This window comes from Scatophagus argus, chromosome 8, assembly GCF_020382885.2.
Source record: "Scatophagus argus isolate fScaArg1 chromosome 8, fScaArg1.pri, whole genome shotgun sequence".
Lineage (NCBI taxonomy): Eukaryota > Metazoa > Chordata > Actinopteri > Scatophagidae > Scatophagus > Scatophagus argus.
This window is the reverse complement of record NC_058500.1, coordinates 17,250,133-17,271,955: the sequence shown is the minus strand read 5'-3', so window position 1 is coordinate 17,271,955 and position 21,823 is coordinate 17,250,133. Positions and strand designations below refer to the sequence as shown.

The following is a 21,823-nucleotide window of genomic DNA, read 5'->3' as shown; positions in this document are numbered from 1 at the left end:
GGACATCAGCAGCTAGAGAAAACTGTGTTTGGAGACTGAATATTTCCACATCTTATGTGGTGAATTGAGGATTTATTTCTACCAAACCAGGGGTGATTGTGAAAACACAAACCAAGACAGTTTTGGTGTGTTTTGTTTAGTTGATGTGTTGTTTGAATTAAGGGTTTTTTTTATGATGAAAGAAGGCAGAAGGCAGTTAAGCTCGCCTTAGTTTGATTGAAAAGACAAACTTGAATTCACAAAGTGTTTGAGTGTATTCTTCTGTTTACTGAGGAAAGCAGGTGAGGTGTAAGAATAGTGTCTTTCTTGGCATTTTGTGAGTTTGTTTTGATTGTTTTTAAACTAAAGAGAGCTTGTGAAACTTGAAACATGTTGTGAACTTCCCACTTAGACATCTCCCAGCTGAAACTACAGTGGGCTCTCAGGCTATCATTTCTAAGTAGTCAGCTAATCTTTATAATGTTTTAACCTGAATTTATGACCATATCTTACAAAGTACACCTTTAAGGTTAGAAGTAGGTACACTGGAGTGGGGAATTATGTTCGGAAATGCATTATATCAGGAAGGGTTCTCACAATTATATAGCATATAAACGTGTGTGAGTGTGTGTGTGTGTGTGTGTGAGTGTGTGTGTGTATTGCAATCAAAACTCACAAACTTTTATTAACACTCTTCCTCTCTCTCTCTCTCTCTCTCTCTCTCTCTCTTTATTCCTTCAAATCTTGCCACATCAGCTCTCATCTAATCAGTGAAGTACCAAAGGGGGGGTGACCTCATCACCCCAACGCCATGGTAACGCCCCACAGCCATGCACCCTGGGTCCCTGGGATCCTGGGAAGCTGGAGGAATGCGGAATGTGATTGGTCCATGAGAGGAAGAATGAACTGCAGGGTGGGAGCAGAGCAACCTGATGACTGATGGATTAAATGACAGCTAGAATACACACATACACAAGCACATGCAGACACACACACAAATTGTGCACAATATGTTACTTCTGTTGGATAAAGTATTAAATGACATAACACTCTGCACCCTAGAGTTACACACAGACACACACATGCACAAATGTGATACCTGCAAAGTCTAATTCACTTTGTCTCTCCGGGCTGCAGGGCACAAGTATGCAGCAGTGGAACTGAAGGGTGCTGAAAGCCCTTATTTTCATTCATTCACAAAATGTCAGAGTTGAAATATTTTAAATACTTGAGTTGCACTCATTTTACTGTGGCTTACTAAATCACTCCATTCACCATTCACCAATCACCATTACAGCTTCCTTTTGAACTGTTGAAGCAGTTCTGATGTGCCTGACGGTGTAAATCAAGCCCACTTCACATAGCTGACCCTACCGGTGAATGGGATTTACGTCAGGGAGCCCAAACAGCAGGGTAAAAAGAGACGCCCATGAGCAGATGGTGAAGTCACAAATCACTGTTCTGAATGAATGTTCAGGTTAATATTTAGAGAGATGTTTAAATATTTAGTTTTGTCTGAAACAGATGGAGCGAGAGGTTGCAAAGAGAAAGTCAGCTGTGAGGGACATTAAATCACAATTCTACAGCTAGCACAGAAATTTGGAACACGTGTCAGCCTCAGTGAACGATGGTCTTTCACTTCTACCTTGGTAAGGACCAAGGTATAGCTGGAAAGGTGAAGACATCCTCATCCTCATCTTTATTTCTCTAAGTTGGGGTGATGATAAGCATTAGGGTTTGACACACAGCTGCAGATAGTCAAAGACCCCAAAAACTTTGACTTCCTGGAAAACTGATTCTTTATGGAAAATAGTGAATATTCAAATATCTTGGTCTCCTGTCTGCCTTGTTTTGTCAAGCAAATTTTGAGCAAGCATGTGGCCAATGCACTTTAGATTTTACAGTCAAAACATGTCATGAGCTTATACAATTTCTCTTAGTGACAGTCTCAAGTTCTCTTAAAAAATTAATTGTACACCCTCTGAATTCAAGTTCCTCTCTTTTACCAAAGTAAGATGAGTTTAACTGCCTTGTTAAGCACACTTTATTCAAATGTGACAAAGAGAAAATAAAACTCACCAGATCTGTATTTGTTTGTCTTTTATTTTTATGATTTAAGTTGATACACAGATCTGTACAATCCTTATGTATCTCAAGTTTTGCTTGTAGGTAAAAATTCCCATCAAAATAAGGTTTGAGTAACTGGGTTGGATAATTGGGTGATTCTTACCAATCACAGCATCAGCAGCTGCTCTAAGATGTATGACATCACAGATTAAAAACCTGTTGTTCTTATAATTCAGATCGGCATTTATAGGGTGCTGTATATTTCTACCAACATAAGAAGCTGTGTTTTCCAAATGAGCTGTTGTTTCCAAAGATGTCAGTCTGGACAGTTCTTTTGGCTCACACATTCTAAATAGAGACACTCTCCTTGTCCGCTGGCCATTTTTTTGGGGGTCACAATTGCAGACCCATTGCATCCTCTAATCTAGATCTTATTTTCAGGGAATGTAATGGATGGAAGTGGTTTAAGTGTTTGAGCTGCTTTAGCTGACAATGTTATCTAAATTACAAAAATAAGACCCATGAAAACCATTTTACAAAATGGTGTTAGTTAAAGATTTCTTCATCACTGCAAGAGGACTGTTTTTTCAGTTCTAAGGCAGTGACATTCACACGCACACACACACACTCTCCATTCACCAAACCCAGACAAACACTTATTCATGCAACTGGAGGCTTGCACGGGCAACTCTCTAATCAAAACAAATCTTCAGAGACAGAGGCTGCGCGAGAGCGTGAGGTGCTTTGAATATGTTGTCAATTAGCAGCAGCAGATCAATGGCACAGTCTGAAAGAAGCTCAAACAGGAAAGATTTTGAATGAAGCAAACAGGTCTGTTGTTAAGGGGTCTCTCATGTGGACCCAGAACTAAATGTTCAATTTTTCAGCCTCTTCACAGTTTTGTAAAGAGTTAGGTTTATAGAAACAATGAGGCAGCTTGTGCAGAGACCTTCTGGTTGTTACGTTGACCCCGACATTTCCTTTCAGTCCGCATTTCCCCCTCCTTTTGCTCCATCTCTCACAGCTTTCATTCCAACCTGTCTTTCATGGGTGTAATTCATTACCGCCTGCATTCAGATGCTCACATGCATGCATACAGACTTGCACACACATGGCAGCATGCACATACATTTAGCTGTGAAAGAGAGACATAAAGTGTTTGATGAACAGTTTCAAGCCAGTGTGTGTGCATGTGTTTGTGTGTGTCATGGGAATCCTGTATAGTTTCACTGCTTTTGTGCATGATCTGCAAAAGCACATTGGTCCTGTGCATATTTTAAGTACACTAGTTGTATGTGTAGAGTATTATGTGAATTGGACCCTGCACAGCAGTCAGAGTATCTTATTGAGCTGAAAACAACAACAACAAATAATGTTCAGGATATTTGACATTCAGTTTTTTTTATTTGTTTCCTTAAAAAGCACACACTTGACCCAGAGGTTTTAAGAAATTATAGAACAATATCTAATATTCCATTTCTCTCCGAGATCCTTGAGAGGACAGTCGCCAATCAGCTACATGACTTTCTACATAGTAATAGTTTATTTGATGATTTTCAATCTGGCTTTAGAGCTGATCATAGCACAGAGACGGCATTGGTCAAAGTCACAAATGACCTACTTGCATCAGACGAGAGACTTATCTCTGTCCTCTGTCCTTGTACTGTTGACCTGTGTGCTGCATCTGACACCGCTGACCATTCTATCTTATTACACAGATTGGAACACCTAATTGGCATTAAAGGAACTGCATTAAGCTGGTTTCAGTCCTATTAATCAGATCAATCTCAATTTGTTCATGTTAATGATGCATCGTCCACACTCACAAAAGTTAGTCACAGAGTTCCCCAAGATTCTGTGCTCGGGCAAATATTAATAGCCATAGGATGACTTGCAATTTTCTACTTCAAAATTCAGACAAAACTAAAGTTATTGTTCTGGGCCCTAAACACCTTAGAAACAAATTATCCAATGATATAGCAATACTAGATGGTTTAGTCTTGGCCTCGAGCTCCACTGTAAGGAATCTAGGAGTTATTTTTGATCAGGACATGTTCTTTAACTAACACATACCACAAATTTCAAAGCCTACATTCTTTCACCTTCTGCAACATTGCAAAAATTAGGCACATTCTGAGTCTAGTATTATTATATTATTGCCTCAATAGGTTCCTAAAGACTCTCCAGCTAATCCAGAACACTGCTGCACAATTACTCACAAGAACCAGCATTAGAGATCATATTTCTCATGGTTCCTACAGTCTTCAAAATTAGATCGGGAAACAGATCCATAAGTCATCAAGTTCCTCTACTGTGGAACCATCTTCCAGTTTCAGTCCGGGAGGCAGACACCCTCTTTACATTTGAGGGTTCAATTCAATTCAATTTCAATTTAGTTTTATTTATATAGCACATTTTACAATCAAAATTGTCTCTAGATGCTTTACAGAAACCCAGAGCCTGAACCCTGAACTCCCTTTTAACAGGAAGAAACCTTGAGCAGGACCCGGCTCACAAGAGAGAACTATCCTGATAGAAGAACGACAGATAGAAGAGTAGACTTTCCTTTTTGATAAAGCTTATAGCTAGAGCTGGCCTAGACTAGCCTCTAGTTATGCTGCTACGGATTTAGACTGCCGGAGGGAGCTCCCACGACACACTGAGCTCTCTCTTCCTTAATCCATGTTACTAACTCAACTTCTTCCCCGTAGTCTTTGAGCACTTGTGCTTTCTCATCTCGCAGCTTCCCATGGATTGTGGTTGGATTTCCTGTTGCAGTTCTGCTTGAAACCTACTGCTATTACTACTGTTTACACATAATCTATTTTAATTCTTTTACTATTCTGTGCAGCTACTACCATTATTATTGTTACTACTAGGGTTATCATATTCACCATAGCACCTTCTGTATACTTCATCATTATCATTATCTATAGTTCCAATACCTCTGGTATTATTGCTGTTGCTAAGCATCTCTCATTGTTCTTCCTTGCCACACTCGCCAAGAGCTTGCTCATTGGGGAATGTTGGGTTCTCTGTATTACAAAATTTAATTTAAGGGTTTGGTCCAGACCTGCTCTAGTTGGAAAGTATGAACTGAATTGAATTGAACTTAACTGGAGAATCATCATGAGCTGTGGGAAGATTAAAATTAGGTCTCAAATAATTCTGAAAAAACAAGCAGTGTCAAACTCATTGGTTATTTTGTGTAACTTAAGCAGCTCTGGAGATTAAAGTATATGATGAAATAAAATAGTTAATCTACATGAACAAAAGCAATGGGACACCTCACTATTGCACCAATAGGGATTTTAATGACACATTCACATTCTAAACAGCTTTGTAGCTATAACAGCTTCCACTCTTCCGGGAAGGCTTTCCACAAGATTTTTGAGTGTTTCTGTGGGAATTTTTGCTCATTCATGCAGTAGAGCATTTGTGAATTCAGACACTGATGTTGAATCAAAAGGCCTGGCTCGCAGTCTCCATTCCCTTCCAGTTCATCCCAAATGTGTTTGATGGGATTGAGTTCAGGGCTCTGTTTGGACCGGTCAAGTTCTTCCACACAAAACTCATCCAACCATGTCTTTATGGACCTTGCTTTGTGCAAACTGTTGACACAATGTTGGAAGCATAGCATTGTCCAAAATGTCTTGGTATGCTAAAGCAGTAAGATGTCCCTTCAATGGAAGAAAGGGGCCCAGACCAACCCCTGAAAAATAGCCTCATAAGGAGGTATGTCTAGGCACTTTTGTCTATACAGTGTATAGACAGTCCTGTCTATTTTTTCAGTTTTACTCTTCTCTTGTCTGACTGGAGAGAAGAGGCACTAAAAGTGAAATGTGGATTTTGTCCCCTATCACTTACATTGGAAGCATGATTGGAATGGACCTATAATTGGTCAGTATTAACAGGAGGAACTATTACGGCAAGAAAAAAAAATGTTTGAACGTACATATGGGCATGTAGAGATGGGTGACAATCAAGGGTGATCAACAAGTTAATTAGTTAATTAACAAAAAATAATGAAGTAATAAACATTAAGTGTATTCAAAATCTTACAGCAATTAATTTTATCAGCTAAAAACAACTGAAAACAGAAGAGTCAGCGAAGTTGTCCACTACAGTATTATAATATTATAATGTGAACAAAATATACTGTACTATACTGTACACAAAAATATTAGTGAAAAAAAATTGAGTAGGATGTAAATGTTTTACAGGCAAGGACATTTTGACAACATGTAAGACAAATCAGAAACAGGTCAAATATACAGTATATGTTATAGTTGTAGAAAAAAAGTTAGTTTTCGTCATTATGATTAACTTGACGACATGGGATTTCAGTCACTCTCTTACTTCCTACACAGTGTTCGCACAGGAGTTCAGTCTATCTCACACAAAGTCACAGACCCCCTCCGAAACCAGAAGCCTGGAAAGAGGGGCTTTGTGAATTTGGCATTAAAAGTGTGTATGAGCCTCAATTTTCCTGCAGTGACACTGTAATAAGTCAGAGTACCTCTTTCCCAATCCAAAAACACTGCTATTTTATGGCAAAGGGGCATATCAATATTTGTTGTTGTCTGCCCATGTATGGCAGTGTATCCCTTCTTTTGACAGATCAGACTCCAGGACATTTCATTACACCCTAGGCCACTGTTACTATCCCATTTTCTACCCACTCCTCTATATGTAACTGCGATGCCGACTGTCCCTTTCCACTCCACCTCCCAGTAACAAAGACCTTCTTGGCCCTTTTCACAAAGCACCTGAGTCCTCTTAAACCTGTCTTTGTTTTCAGGTCGTTCCACCTTCTCCTCCACCATCTGTACAGTTTTTACTTTCCTGTTTCCTTCAGACAGAACAAGCCTCCTGCTTGCTGTGTTTTCATCAAGCTTCAGATCTGCACCATCTAACAGACAAACAAAGACATCATCCAATGTGTGAATGTGTGTTGAGTGCTTTCTGTATAGTTAAAAGACTACAGAACATTGATTTTATATTATTCAAGATGAAATCTTAAGAATAGTACATATGAATTGTTTGTTTTGCTTAGTGTCTAAGACTATACTGAGGTGGTAAAATGACCTCCAGAAAAAGACTTACATTTCTTAAGTCCTGGCTTTAATCGATGCTCTCCATCATGGTCGAAACTGTACAAAATGAAGATAGTGTTGTGATGAACAGGAACTTCAAACTTCAATACAATGATCTTAAAAGCCTTTTGTGAATTCTGACTGGATAATGTTACATGTTAAAACTCCTAAAATTAAAAAAGGATGGAACAGGTCACTACCAAGGGCTATTTGTAACCTGTGAAGGAGATGTAGTTTTCCTGGGTGAGTGATTCTACAGAAAGACAGTTGACAATTCAATCTCATTCCCTGGTCATTAAATACCAGTGTTTTTGGTTGTTAGGTCTGTCTGTCAGTCTGGCCCACTGACTACCTACCTAAATACCTATTACTTATCCTCACATTTGAAAAAAGTTTGAGAACCAGTGTAACACTGGCTGCAAAGGCTTCTGTAAGCTAACAATAAGAGAGAGTGAGTTGGGAGTGAGTTGATTTTCATCTTGTTGCATAGATTTCTTTTTTATGAATGTGGACACATTGAACAGCTTGTCAAAATGTGTTTAAACAAACATTTTCCATTATCCAAATAGCATATCCACAGCACATTGGATGTTAATGGACAAATGGGGTCACAGTGAGGCTGCTGCTAACTAATAAGATAAAGGATTTTGTTTGGATTTTACATGAGTATAGATGTATATCACTACAAATGTATTCATATAAATACACATCTTCATATCTTAACATACCAAAGTATCTTCAGGGTCTTGTTTGGATCCTGAGCTATATCAGAGAGCATTCTCTTCCCATTGGTTCCTGGGTGATTGTAACTCAGATCCAGATGTTTTAGGGAGGAAGCTATTTTGGACTGGAGAGTTGAGGCCAGGAATGAGCAACCTTTCTCTGTCACTTGACAACCTGACAACCTGCAGGCCACATGCACACACACAACACAAACATTTTCACAAACATTTGTCAGCCAGTCACAATGTGGGTATGAGCCTACATGACATAACAACCCCCTATTCCGGTTCATTTGTAGCTTACTATAAAATGTACAGTAAATGTAATGTACACTTACTTGAGAATCTCCAGTTTACAGTGTAAACTATTTAGGCCCTTAGCAAGTAACTCCACACCTGAGTCCAGCAGGTCATTATGACTCAGGTCCAGCACTGTGAGATTAGAAGATGCCGAGCTGAGGACTGAGGATGACAGACCTTTGCAGGATTCTGCGGAGAGCTCACACCAACTCAGCCTGTGAAAATATTTGTAATCAGAAATCGGAAACATCTATGATTGCAAAATCACAGAGTCACTAGTGCTACAGCAAAGTGGTGATTCTCTTTCCTAAAGCCAATCAGTACGTGGACCTGATTCTTTGTTGCCCTCTTACACAGTTGTGCCTGTGTCTGGATCAATCTGGAAAACACTTAGGTGTTGCTGAAACTAAACAAAACTAAACAAATATCTTTATTTAAATCTATTAAATCACAAGCATTCATAATAAACACTTAAAATCAGCAGAGGGAGCCCCGTAAAAACATAGTTTCCCTTCTGTCTGTGGATTAGCATACTACTCTGGAGGATAGTTGCTTAACTACAAATAATTTTTCTCTCTCATCCTGGAATGTGCATGACCTTTGGGATGTGTAACGGAACGCAGAATTATTAATAAACATTAGATCCTGATCAATCCCGACCAATCATGTTGCCATGTCAGAGGATTTAAATAATCAGTGAAGTTAAGCTGCTCTGCCTCTGTTTGCAGAAATGCACACGAGGGATTGCTGCAGGTAATATAATTAATATTTCCATCATTAAGATGTCTTATTTCACCCACTTTGTGTTTAATTGCAGAAAATAAATATTGTACTGTATACTGTATAAAACTTAAATCAGTGTTCACCACACCATGTCTCAGGCTGATTCTTTGCCAATGTGTCATTAGTCTAGTGACTCAATTATAAATCATTTCTTAACTGGGCTTCCATTGGAAGACTCATCCAAGTCATGGCACATTTCACCATGTACATTGATCAAACATGGGACAAACTTGTAGACCACCTTAGCCACATAGGTAGATGCATTAAGGGCCTAAATGAAGCAGATTTTTACTGGCTGCATTTGGATTGTCCAAACAGGACTTTCCACAGCCTAAATGGAAACCAGTAGTTTACAGGGTTCTCAAATAAACAGATTTCCTTTGTTTACAGTGTATAACAAGCTAACATAATGACATTTGTTAGAGAATTTGAGATCGCGTTGTAAGTAAAAGTAAGTTGAAAGTACTTACAAAGCAGTTTTGGAGACTTTGACCACTGACAACATTCCTAGAAGAACCTTCTCTGATTTTAAGTAATTTTTCAGATCAAACACATCAAGATCTCCTTCTGATGTTAGCAGTACAAAAGTCAGAGCTGACCACTGGGAAGGAGAGAAATTTTCAAATATCTGTGCGTCAGAATGCAGGTACTTTTTGACTTCCTCCACAAGAGAGTGATCATTGAGCTCATTTAGACAGTGGAAAAGGTTATAATTTTTATCAGGATCGCTGTTTTCTTCGCTTATCTTTTCTTTGATGTATGCAATGGTTTCCTTGTTGGTCTCCTTGTTATGTTCTGTCTTTTTCAGCAGCTCAGGCAGTAGATTCTGATTTGTCTCCAAAGACAGGCCTAGCAGGAAGCGGAGAAATAGATCCCAGTCTCCATTTTTGCTATCTAAAGCCTTGTCCACTGCTATCTTGTAGAAGTCTAATGCAGGTAACTTTGCCATTGTTGAAGCAGATGGGGTCAGCAGATTTTCACCTTCATTACTGAATTTGTGAAAGACATAAAAAGCTGCCAGGAACTCTTGAATGCTCAGATGGACAAAGCACAAAAATTTCTGTTGGTACAGTCCACGGCCTTCTTGTTTAATCTGAGTAAACAAGCCAGAGAAGACTGCAGTCTCTGTGATGTCAACACCAACCTCTTCCAAGAAATTTTCAGTGAAAAGAAAGTTTCCTTTCACTAGCCCTTCAAAGGCCAGTTTTCCCAGAGATTTGATTGTTTTCTGGTTCCTGTTATTCCAGCATGAATCTGTCTCAGAACTCTCACCTGTCCCATCTTCACCATACTTCACATTAGTTTGTCTGGCTTCTAACAAAAGGAAGTATATGTACATGTCAGTCAAAGTCTTTGGCATCCTCTCTTCTTCGTTTCTGCTCACAAGGTCTTCCAGAACCTTTGATGTGACCCAGCAGAAGACAGGGATGTGACACATGATATAAATGCTCCTTGATTTTTTTACATGTGACAAGACTTTCTCAGCCAAATCCTTGTCACTGAACCTCTTCCTGAAGTACTCCTCCTTCTGCTCGTCACAGAATCCTCGCACTTCTGTAACCCGGTCAACTTCACCAGCAGGGATAAAGTTAGATGCTGCAGGCCTGGAGGTGATCCAGATTTGAGCTTTAGACAGCAGATTTCCCTGGATGAGGTCTGTCAACAGAACGCTCACTGAGCTGGTCTCTCTCATGCCCTTGCGATGTTCACTTTCATTAAAGTCAAGATTAAAGCGGCATTCATCAAAACCATCCAGGATAATCAAAATCTTGTACTTGTCATAATCTCTTATTTCTGATGTCTCCATACCTGGGAAAAAATCATGAATGAGTTTCTCCAAACTGTGTGTTTCCTCTTTTCTCAAATTCAGCTCCCGAAAAGAAAGAGGAAATATATAAAATATGTCCTTGTTGGCTGTACCCTCAGCCCAGTCCAGCATGTACTTCATTGTGGCAAATGACTTTCCAATGCCCGCCATTCCGATTGTTAGCACAGTTCTAATGCACTTATTGTCTCCAGATCCTGGTTTGAAGATGTCATGACATTTGATCAATGTTTCTTGTGAACTGTCTTTGAACTTTGCATCTTGCACTTGTCTGACCTCATGCTGATCATTGACCTCTCCTCGCTCTCCCTCTATGATGTAGAGATCTGTGTAGATATCCTTCAGAGATGAAGATTTTCTCTGCATATCAATCCCCTCAGACACGTGTGTGAACTGCTCCTTCAGCTGGGTTTTGAGTTTCTGTTGACTTACAATATCAGGCTTACCTGTAGGAAAATATTGTTCAGAGTTATTGCGGATAGAAATCTGCAATTATCTATGAAATGTAAGGGGTACAATCACAGTGCAGTTTATTAAATCTAAATCAATTATGTTTTTATACTTGCATTTGGTTTGTTTAGGCACATACTGACCACTAACAACTGACCAATTAAAAGTGAAACAGAAGAAACCTGCTACAAATAAATAAATTATTGAGAAGATTTTAGTCCGGCAGAACATCATTGACACACGGTCTTAATTTGAAATATGGCTCTATGAACAAACCATGTCTGAGAAAGTCAATTTGGGTTTGGAACCTGTAATCTTGGCTGTATGTTGCTGCCAGAGATTAAATGAAAGAGTTCAAATGTACCATTAATTTTTTTAATTACTATTAGTTTGTTGTTGTTAATCATGTAAAACTGCATCATATATGTTGAGGGATGCTACTACTATCTGAAAGTCAATGTTAACAAGTTGGACTTGGACTTGTAGCATAGGCCTTGTCCCTGTAAAAAAGCGTCAGCAAACATAATGAAGGCCTTCTGATATGCATCAGTCCAAAGCAACACCACGTCTAACAGTCTAAATTTTGTTCAATTAGACTGATACCTCTTTGACATTTTGTCTGTTATTCAAAGCTTTCCTAACAAAGTGTGTTTTTTCACGGTCCTCTGGTTTCATTTCATGGCAGTTTTGAGCATTTTTGCTACTTTATAGTCAATGATTTTAGGACAATTTAAACAGGTTTCGGTTTGATTGGTTTTTGAAATAAATTTTCTTGGTTTCACCCATAAACTTACTTCGGATTTCTGTTATCCTGTCAACACACATATCAGGCAACTTCAATCGGGAGGTTATCCACAGCCTGGCAGAGGGAAACAGGGTCCCTCTGATGAGATTTGTCAGTAGCACATCCACTGACGCTGGCTCTCTCATATCAGTCAAGGTGATGTTGTTGTCAAAATTGAGCGGAGGTTCATAAGCATCCAGTCCGTCCAAAACAAACAAAACTTTGAACTGTTCAAAATTAGAAATTATAAACGATTTTGTTTCCTTGAAGAAATGATTAAGAAGTCCCAAGAAACTGACTTCTTTCTCTTTTATCAAATTAAACTTAGAAAGGTTAAGTGGGAATACAACTTCAGCATCTTCAGCACCTTTGGAAAGAAATGACCTTTTGTTCTTTTTAGCCCACTCATTTATGAATTTCTGCACATTGTAAGATTTTCCGATACCAGCTTCTCCTATAGTCAGCACAGTTCTGACAGTTTGTCCTTTTCTAGCTTTGAAGAGATCAGGTACAGCATTCACTGGAGTCACTGATTGTGGGACAATACGTCCATTTTGCTCTTCAACATTGACCTCAGCACTTCTGTCTTCTCTCATGATGTGTTCTGTGTTTTTTTTGTTAGGATGATGCATGTCTTCATCTTGAGTGTTCTCTCTACGAAGTCTTTCTCTTAGGGCTGATATCAGCTGCATCCGTCGGTGCAACATCTCTGAATGAATAAAACAAAGTTCATTAGATTATTGATGATGAAGGATACATGTTGCATGAATGAGTTGTCATTTACATCAGCTAAAGTTAAAACAATACAGTCAGCAAGTAGCACCAAAAATAGATAAACGTAACCAGTGTTTAAAAAAAAATTAACTTTAGCTGAAGCACATTGGTTTGCAATGAAATGATGCTTAGTAATGGTTTATAAAATCTGACAGAACATGTGACATAATTTGTCAAGGTTGCTGTTTTTGTAGTATTTTCTAATGTAACCGAAAGAATGACACATTTTAGAAATAACATGATACAGAGTATGAGCTATGGTGAAATATGGTAAAAATATCAGTGTCATTTTTTCATACCTCGACATTCTGTCTTTTTATGAATATATCCAGGAGGAATCTTATCAATTCCTGAGGGCTGAGAGATGATCCAAAGAAGAGCAGAGGGAAGCAAAGTTCCCACAATGAGGTTTGTTAGCAGCACATCCATTGAGGCTGGCTTTTCCATATCAGTCAGTTCTTTGTTCTTTTCAAAGTCCAGAGGAAGTTCACATTTTTCCAAACCATCAAGGACAAAAAGTATTTTACAGTCGTCATAACTGTAATCTCTTCCATGTTTACTGTCCTTGAGGGAACAATGAAGCAGATCTTTCATGCTTTGAACTTTTTCTTTTTCTGAGTTTAGCTCCGTGAAATTAAACGTGACTATCAAGTCTATCTTTTTGTTGGAGTTTCTGTTTGCCCAGTCAACCATGAAGCGGCGGGTTTGAAATGTTTTACCAATGCCAGGAACTCCCTTCATCAGTACTGTTCGCACTTTCTCTGTATTTGACTTCTCAAATAATGATTTGTAGGTTAGTACTTTATCTTTCTTGTTTTTTTCTTCTATTTCATACAGTTCTGTGTCGCATTGATGTCTTGTCAGTTCCTGTTCATACCGTTTGAGAATTGTCTTCTTGAGGTCTGTTCGGAGTTTATCCTTGAAATCTTTGAAGAAATTACAAAGACAATGCAGAGAAAGCAGAATGCATGGATTAAATTAACTAATTTACTGTATAAAATGTATGGATTTTAAAGGTAATGAAATTTCTTTGTTGCTCATTGTAACCTTTATGCAAGTTTTCATTCCTCAGTTCAGACAGGAAGTCAAGAGGATCATCCTGGTGATATTTTCTGATTGCAGAGATGGGTGTTCAAGCAGACAGATTGATTTCAATGGTTAATCTAACAGACATAGTTATTGAACTTTTGAACTTTGGGAAATGCAAGCCATTCTCTTATGTTTATCTTCTCCTTGTCTCAGACACTCCATGTACCAAACATCCAATGTAGCAAAACTATCTTACCTCCCTTCTCCCTGACCGAAGTTGAGAGGTGTATCCCGGGATTGGTCACTTTTCATGGAAGTGATACTGGATGCAGGAGAAACTGGTCTTTCTTCTGGTTTTCTTTGCTCCAGCCATCTTTAACACAGAATACAATTACGACCTTTAACACTTTTAACATCCTTAACATCATGGCTGAGTTTCAAGTTGGAACTCTCAGTAGTTCTCCTTATGTGTACATCATTTGCTTCAATCCAATTTTGCTTTACTCTGTATCCAAACACCAATAAAACCAAACTATCTTACTTCTTTTCTCCCTGACCGAAGTTGAGAGGTGTATCCCGGGATTGGTCACTTTTCATGGAAGTGATACTGGATGCAGGAGAAACTGGTCTTTCTTCTGGTTTTCTCTGCTCCAGCCACCTTTAACACAGAATACAATTACAACCTTTAACACTTTTATAATCCTTAACATCATGGTTGAGTTGCAAGCTGGAATTCTCAGGATTTCCCCTTATGTGTAAGTCATTTGCTTCAATCCAATTTCGCTTTATTCTGTATCCAAACACCAATAAAACCAAACTATCTTACTTTTTTTCTCCCTGACCGAAGTTGAGAGGTGTATCCCGGGATTGGTCACTTTTCATGGAAGTGATACTGGATGCAGGAGAAACTGGTCTTTCTTCTGGTTTTCTCTGCTCCAGCCACCTTTAACACAGAATACAATTACAACCTTTAACACTTTTATAATCCTTAACATCATGGTTGAGTTGCAAGCTGGAATTCTCAGGATTTCCCTTTATGTGTAAGTCATTTGCTTCAATCCAATTTCGCTTTATTCTGTATCCAAACACCAATAAAACCAAACTTTCTTACTTTTTTTCTCCCTGACCGAAGTTGAGAGGTGTATCGCGGGATTGGTCACTTTTCATGGAAGTGATACTGGATGCAGGAGAAACTGGTCTTTCTTCTGGTTTTCTCTGCTCCAGCCATCTTTAACACAGAATACAATTACAACCTTTAACACTTTTATAATCCTTAACAACATGGTTGAGTTTCAAATTGAAACTCTCAGTATTTCTCCTCATGTGTAAGTCATGTGCTTCAATCCAGTTTTGCTTTACTCTGTATCCAAACACCAATAAAACCAAACTATCTTACCTCTCTTCTCCCTGACCGAAGTTGAGAGGTGTATCCCGGGATTGGTCACTTTTCATGGAAGTGATACTGGATGCAGGAGAAACTGGTCTTTCTTCTGGTTTTCTTTGCTCCAGCCATCTTTAACACAGAATACAATTACAACCTTTAACACTTTTAACATCCTTGACATCGTGGTTGAGTTTCAACCTGGAATTCTCAGTATTTCCCCTTATGTGTAAGTCATTTGCTTCAATCCAATTTCGCTTTATTCTGTATCCAAACACCAATAAAACCAAACTATCTTACTTTTTTTCTCCCTGACCGAAGTTGAGAGGTGTATCCCGGGATTGGTCACTTTTCATGGAAGTGATACTGGATGCAGGAGAAACTGGTCTTTCTTCTGGTTTTCTCTGCTCCAGCCACCTTTAACACAGAATACAATTACGACCTTTAACACATTTAACATCCTTAACATCATGGTTGAGTTTCAAGTTGGAACTCTCAGTAGTTCTCCTTATGTGTACATCATTTACTTCAATCCAATTTTGCTTTATTCTGTATCCAAACACCAATAAAACCAAACTATCTTACTTCTTTTCTCCCTGACCGAAGTTGAGAGGTGTATCCCGGGATTGGTCACTTTTCATGGAAGTGATACTGGATGCAGGAGAAACTGGTCTTTCTTCTGGTTTTCTCTGCTCCAGCCACCTTTAACACAGAATACAATTACAACCTTTAACACTTTTATAATCCTTAACATCATGGTTGAGTTGCAAGCTGGAATTCTCAGGATTTCCCTTTATGTGTAAGTCATTTGCTTCAATCCAATTTCGCTTTATTCTGTATCCAAACACCAATAAAACCAAACTTTCTTACTTTTTTTCTCCCTGACCGAAGTTGAGAGGTGTATCCCGGGATTGGTCACTTTTCATGGAAGTGATACTGGATGCAGGAGAAACTGGTCTTTCTTCTGGTTTTCTCTGCTCCAGCCATCTTTAACACAGAATACAATTACAACCTTTAACACTTTTAAAATCCTTAACAACATGGTTGAGTTTCAAATTGAAACTCTCAGTATTTCTCCTCATGTGTAAGTCATGTGCTTCAATCCAGTTTTGCTTTACTCTGTATCCAAACACCAATAAAACCAAACTATCTTACCTCTCTTCTCCCTGACCGAAGTTGAGAGGTGTATCCCGGGATTGGTCACTTTTCATGGAAGTGATACTGGATGCAGGAGAAACTGGTCTTTCTTCTGGTTTTCTCTGCTCCAGCCATCTTTAACACAGAATACAATTACAAAGTTTAACACTTTTAAAATCCTTAACATCATGGTTGAGTTTCAAATTGAAACTCTCAGTATTTCTCCTCATGTGTAAGTCATGTGCTTCAATCCAATTTTGCTTTACTCTGTATCCAAACACCAATAAAACCAAACTATCTTACCTCTCTTCTCCCTGACCGAAGTTGAGAGGTGTATCCCGGGATTGGTCACTTTTCATGGAAGTGATACTGGATGCAGGAGAAACTGGTCTTTCTTCTGGTTTTCTTTGCTCCAGCCATCTTTAACACAGAATACAATTACAACCTTTAACACTTTTAACATCCTTAACATCATGGTTGAGTTTCAAGCTGGGACTCTCAGTATTTCCCCTTATGTGTAAGTCATTTGCTTCAATCCAATTTTGCTTTACTCTGTATCCAAACACCAATAAAACCAAACTGTCTTACCTCTCTTCTCCCTGGCCGAAGCTGAGAGGCGTATCCTGGGATTGGTCACTATTCATGGAAATGTTCTGGTCTTTCGTCCTCAAACAGACTTTAAAACAGATTTAAAATTCTTTTCCATGGTCAAACCATAACACTAACATGTTTGGCACAAGATCACTTTGAGTTTGAACCTTTGTAAATATTGTAAATAGTCTAACAAGTTCTAACAAGCAGTCCAGATAAACGTAGGGGAAAGGAAGCCCTTTTATTTTGCTCTCTTTTCTCCTGTTTTCTGGTTAGGGAGTTCAGGTAGGAGAATTGTATTTTCTTTAATTTTATTTTTTTAAAAGTAGGTAAATTAGCTTAGGTTAAAACTAGGTGGTTTGTTACTGGTCATGCTGACGCTTTTGATTTGTTACAAGAAAAATGAATCCACTTTTGACTGCATTCTGCTGTGGACTGGTCACTCTTTGGGAGCTGGAAAGGGGTGAGTTCCTTTTATTCTACTCTCAGGATCCCCCTAGGCCAGGCGTAACAAAAACTAGAATTTCAAAACTGCCATAATGCAATAATCCACAGACACCACAATCAGATAATTATAACTCGGTTGGCAGAGCACGAATATTCACCTCAGTTCATACAACTATTTGAGCCAGGATGTTAATGTTAAGACAGCGAGATTGAAATGATCGGCCATGTGAACCATGTGTACTGTATCGTACCTAACACATTTGCCCTGGTGTTTTCTGGCCTTTTCTAAACTCAGCCTGAGAGGAGAGGGGGTGAGGAGAGAAGAAGAGAGGTGAGGAGGAGAGGAGAGGAGATGAGGAAAGAGCAGAGGAGAGAAAAGCAGTGATAGACAAACAATGTACTGACACAGTGTAAGATAATACATTGTTCCGCTCATTCCTGGTAACCCAGCTCTCCCTATAGCTAAATATTATCAGGAAATGAATATAGCAAAAGCAAACCTCAATGTCAAAGCCAGGGAACGTGTTCCAGTACGTTTTAGACATGTACAATCTGTTTGCTAGCAGGTGGGTATCACCTTCCCATCGAAACAACTGCGCAGGCCTGCCAAATCAGACGCACATTTAACTATGATATTATACAGTCAGCATCCACCTTACTAGTACGCATGGTGTTGAAATTGTTTAGTCGTTTGTTATTCTCACCGTTACTTCATCTGATGCAGGCTGTTCTCTCGTATCCGTCATTTTCTGACTCGAGTGCCTCCGTATATGAGACACTATGGTAATAGCGAGTTCGAACCGATTTCACAATGAAAGCAGTGTCCGAGGAAACCAGGCAAAATTACATTCAATCGTTAATTAAATAAAATAAATATAATAACTGAATAAATGTATGAACGAATAAATAAATCAAGATAAATAAAATATTAAAAAGAATAAAATTAGTCAAAATATCGTCAAATTTGTTCTCTGAATTCAGAGTGCAATTAAAAGAAAACGCTCTGTTACCAGTGACCAATTTCACTTCAGCATGACAGTAGACCACCCCAGGGTGTCACACAATAAGTCTCAGGAAGTTCTGATGTAGCATTTCAAAATAAAGCTCCTTTAAAAACTTCATTTTTCTTCTGTTTTCAGAGGGCAATTAAAAGGAAACGCCCTGTTGCCAGTGACCAATCTGACTTCAGTATGATAGTAGACCACCCCAGGGTGTCACACAATAGGTTTGAGAAAGTTCTGATGTAGCATTTCAAAATAAAGCTGGTATGGCAACAAAGACGTGTACGTCGCCCGGATTAGCGTTATCAGGGCCCCACCGTGGAATCATGCCACAGGGTTTGGGTTGCTGGGGCCCCTGCCCACAGCTGTCGCCCAAACTACATTGCACCAGCCCCTTGTGAACCTTCCCGCGGATGGTGGGCCTACAGGAGAGCAGTCCCATGTCGCCTATTTGAGCTGTGCCCGACGTACACGTCTTTGTTGCCATACCAGTCACGAGAAGCTTTTGAATCGCTCTTAGTCAGATCTGTCTCCTTGGGCCTGTTTGCCTTGGGAGACCCTACCAGGGGCATTAAGCCCCTGACAACACAGTGCCAAGGATCATTCGGGTGCTCAAACCCCTCCACCACGTTAAGGGGGGCAGTTCAAGGAGGGGGAAGTGAAATGTATCAGTGGCAACAGGAATTTTCTTTTAAATTGCACTCTGAAAACAGAAAACAAATTTGACGATGTGGGATTTTAGAGGACCTTTATTTTGAAATGCTACATCGGAACTTCCTCAAACTTAGTGTGTGACACCCTGGGGTGGTCTGCTATCATGCTGAAGTGAAACCGGTCACTGACAACAGGGCGTTTCCTTTTAAACGCAGAGGAAAACTGAAGTTGAGACGGGGTGGGGCCCTGATAACGCTAATCCGGGCGACGTACACGTCTTTGTTGCCATACCAGCTTTATTTTGAAATGCTACATCAGAACTTTCTCAAACCTATTGTGTGACACCCTGGGGTGGTCTACTGTCATGCTGAAGTGAGACTGGTCACTGGCAACAGGGCGTTTCCTTTTAATTGCACACTGAAAACAGAGAACAGATCTGATTATTATGGGATTTTAAAGGGACTTTATTTTGAAATGCTACATCAGAACTTCCTGAGACTTATTGTGTGACACCCTGGGGTGGTCTACTGTCATGCTCAAGTGAAATTGGTCACTGGTAACAGAGCGTTTTCTTTTAATTGCACTCTGAATTCAGAGAACAAATTTGACGATATTTTGACTAATTTTATTCTTTTTAATATTTTATTTATCTTGATTTATTTATTCGTTCATACATTTATTCAGTTATTATATTTATTTTATTTAATTAACGATTGAATGTAATTTTGCCTGGTTTCCTCGGACACTGCTTTCATTGTGAAATCGGTTCGAACTCGCTATTACCATAGTGTCTCATATACGGAGGCACTCGAAAACATTGGGGAGGCTGGCTTGACCGCGTTTTGGAATCGCAGGCTGGCTTGACCGCAGTATTTTATGCGCCCGGCAAAGTTGACAACTGCGCTTTCACTTTCAATTTGACAGCAGCGACCGGCAGTTAGCGATCCTTTGAGCTTTGCCCCATAAAAATGGACTGCTGCTTATCACCTGGATAGCGCCCTCTCTTTCCACTGTGATGTTGATGTATTAAAGATTTGTTATCTATTTCAATCATCAGTTTCTCTTTCACTATATTTTCTTTTTTATCACAATAAGAGTACAGTCATCTATAGCCTCTGTCCATCATTAAACTAGAAGCAAGATTTCTTATCTTTATTTTCACTGCAAGTATGGCAACATCAGCTTGTCAGTTGGTCCACCACTTAATGTAGACCAGGCTGAAACGTCTTAACAACTATCAAAAGGATTGGAATTCATTTTCCTCACAGCACAAATCCGTACTGGCTTTGGTGATCCCCTCAGCTCTCCTCCAATAACACTATAATATTGATATTTGTACCCTTTGTTCCACATTCAGATAGAATCAGGTGTTGCGGCAGTGGGGTGTGGCATGCGAGGACACAACTAGGAGAATATCTTTGATTCAGTTTCAACTTTTCGCTGTTGCATTTTTTTGTTTTGCATTTTTCTTTATTTGTATGCAGCTGGCACCTCCACAGCCTAATCCCAATACTCACACTCACAGTGAATGGGAAGAGCAGCATTTTTTTCCACGATGGTTGATTTGGTCTGAATGAGACTTTAAACTACACCTGTTAAACACTGGAATGTTATACGTTATTATTGTGTTAGTGGGGGCAAGCACAGCCTCACAGAAAATGGCTGCAGTTTCTGTTCTTTTTCAATCAGTCTTGTGCCATCTGTCATTTTCTTTTCAGATTAAATTTTTGCTTTTTAAGACTGCAAGCTTCGTCGACCTGTGGCATTGTAAAGAGTGGATTACTCACGAGGATATGCAGCCATTTAGAAATCACCTCTTCGAGTTTCACGAGCAAAAGTGCATTGTATGTGTGCCTGGTTTTTGAATATTTATATCCAATTAGTGGCTCAACAACCAACCCTCACAAGCACTATGATCCACATCATTAACATGCCGAATACCTTGGGAAACCAGGCCTATTCATTCTTGACCATGACATGTGAAAGCTCTCACACACTGTGCATTAATAATAATATAACCTGACCAGTACTGTGGTAGTGTCTGCATAAATAAACAACTCTGTGTTCTAACCCCCCTGATGAAATATATTGTGTGTAACTAGAAGGGATAAGTGAAAATACAAATTAATTTGCCTGGTGTACGTGGATTGTGATGTGTAATTTAACTTTATCTGGAACATTAACACAGAGTATATAATGATGCATGAAAGGAACACACTTGTACACAGACACACACTGTATTTTTGGATGAAAGCCTGTTCCTCTTCATCAATATCTGATGACAGTCACATTTTGGTTGACCAGCTTCTGAGCTACACACACATAATAAAGTCTTTCCAGTGAAAGTGCAAACAAAAATATAAAAAGTTTCAAAGCAGTCATAACACTGTTTAGATCATAAACTTGCGTGTGCTTGTGTCTGTGTGTGTGAGTGTGTATAAGTGCTCGCATTTGTGTTTGCATGTATGTCAGGCTGAGTCTTTGTGTGTGTTTCAGAAAAAAAGCATGGGGCAGGGAAGGTAAATAACTGAGAAGAGTCCACATAGAAATGCAGGAATTTAGAGCCTCTTCAGTCTCACTCGGTCACGGATCGTCACTTGTGAGGTCTAAATACACACGGTGCAAACATACAAAATGACAGACATATTCTTGAACAGCAGGCCTGTATTGTGTTTTGTCCAACAGAAAGTATGTGTGTGTTTGGGAGAGGCAGAGATTCAGCATGTGTGTGTATCTGGTTTCACAGTCTTCAGGCTGCATACACGTGGTCAGCACCTGCTCACTGCTGTCCTCCATGTCTTTT

General features: G+C 39.2%; 2 protein-coding genes across 2 annotated transcripts; both read right to left on the bottom strand.

Moving 5' to 3' along the window:
• Positions 1-4,592: 4,592 nt before the first annotated feature.
• On the bottom strand, positions 4,593-13,903 carry LOC124063819 (NLR family CARD domain-containing protein 3-like). The gene is made up of 7 exons (XM_046397867.1): positions 13,080-13,903; positions 12,017-12,715; positions 9,418-11,218; positions 8,203-8,379; positions 7,871-8,047; positions 7,153-7,199; positions 4,593-6,958 (listed from the first exon to the last, which is right to left on the bottom strand). Exons 1-7 carry the CDS (start codon positions 13,519-13,521, stop codon positions 6,432-6,434), a joined length of 3,870 nt encoding a protein of 1,289 aa, XP_046253823.1. The 5' UTR covers positions 13,522-13,903; the 3' UTR covers positions 4,593-6,431.
• A 1,013-nt stretch (positions 13,904-14,916) lies between these two features.
• LOC124063996 lies at positions 14,917-18,117 on the bottom strand. Its single transcript, XM_046398168.1, has 8 exons — positions 18,070-18,117; positions 16,916-17,003; positions 16,631-16,747; positions 16,346-16,462; positions 16,061-16,177; positions 15,776-15,892; positions 15,206-15,322; positions 14,917-15,037 (listed from the first exon to the last, which is right to left on the bottom strand). Exons 2-8 carry the CDS (start codon positions 16,969-16,971, stop codon positions 14,917-14,919), a joined length of 762 nt encoding a protein of 253 aa, XP_046254124.1. The 5' UTR covers positions 16,972-17,003; positions 18,070-18,117.
• Positions 18,118-21,823: the final 3,706 nt, after the last annotated feature.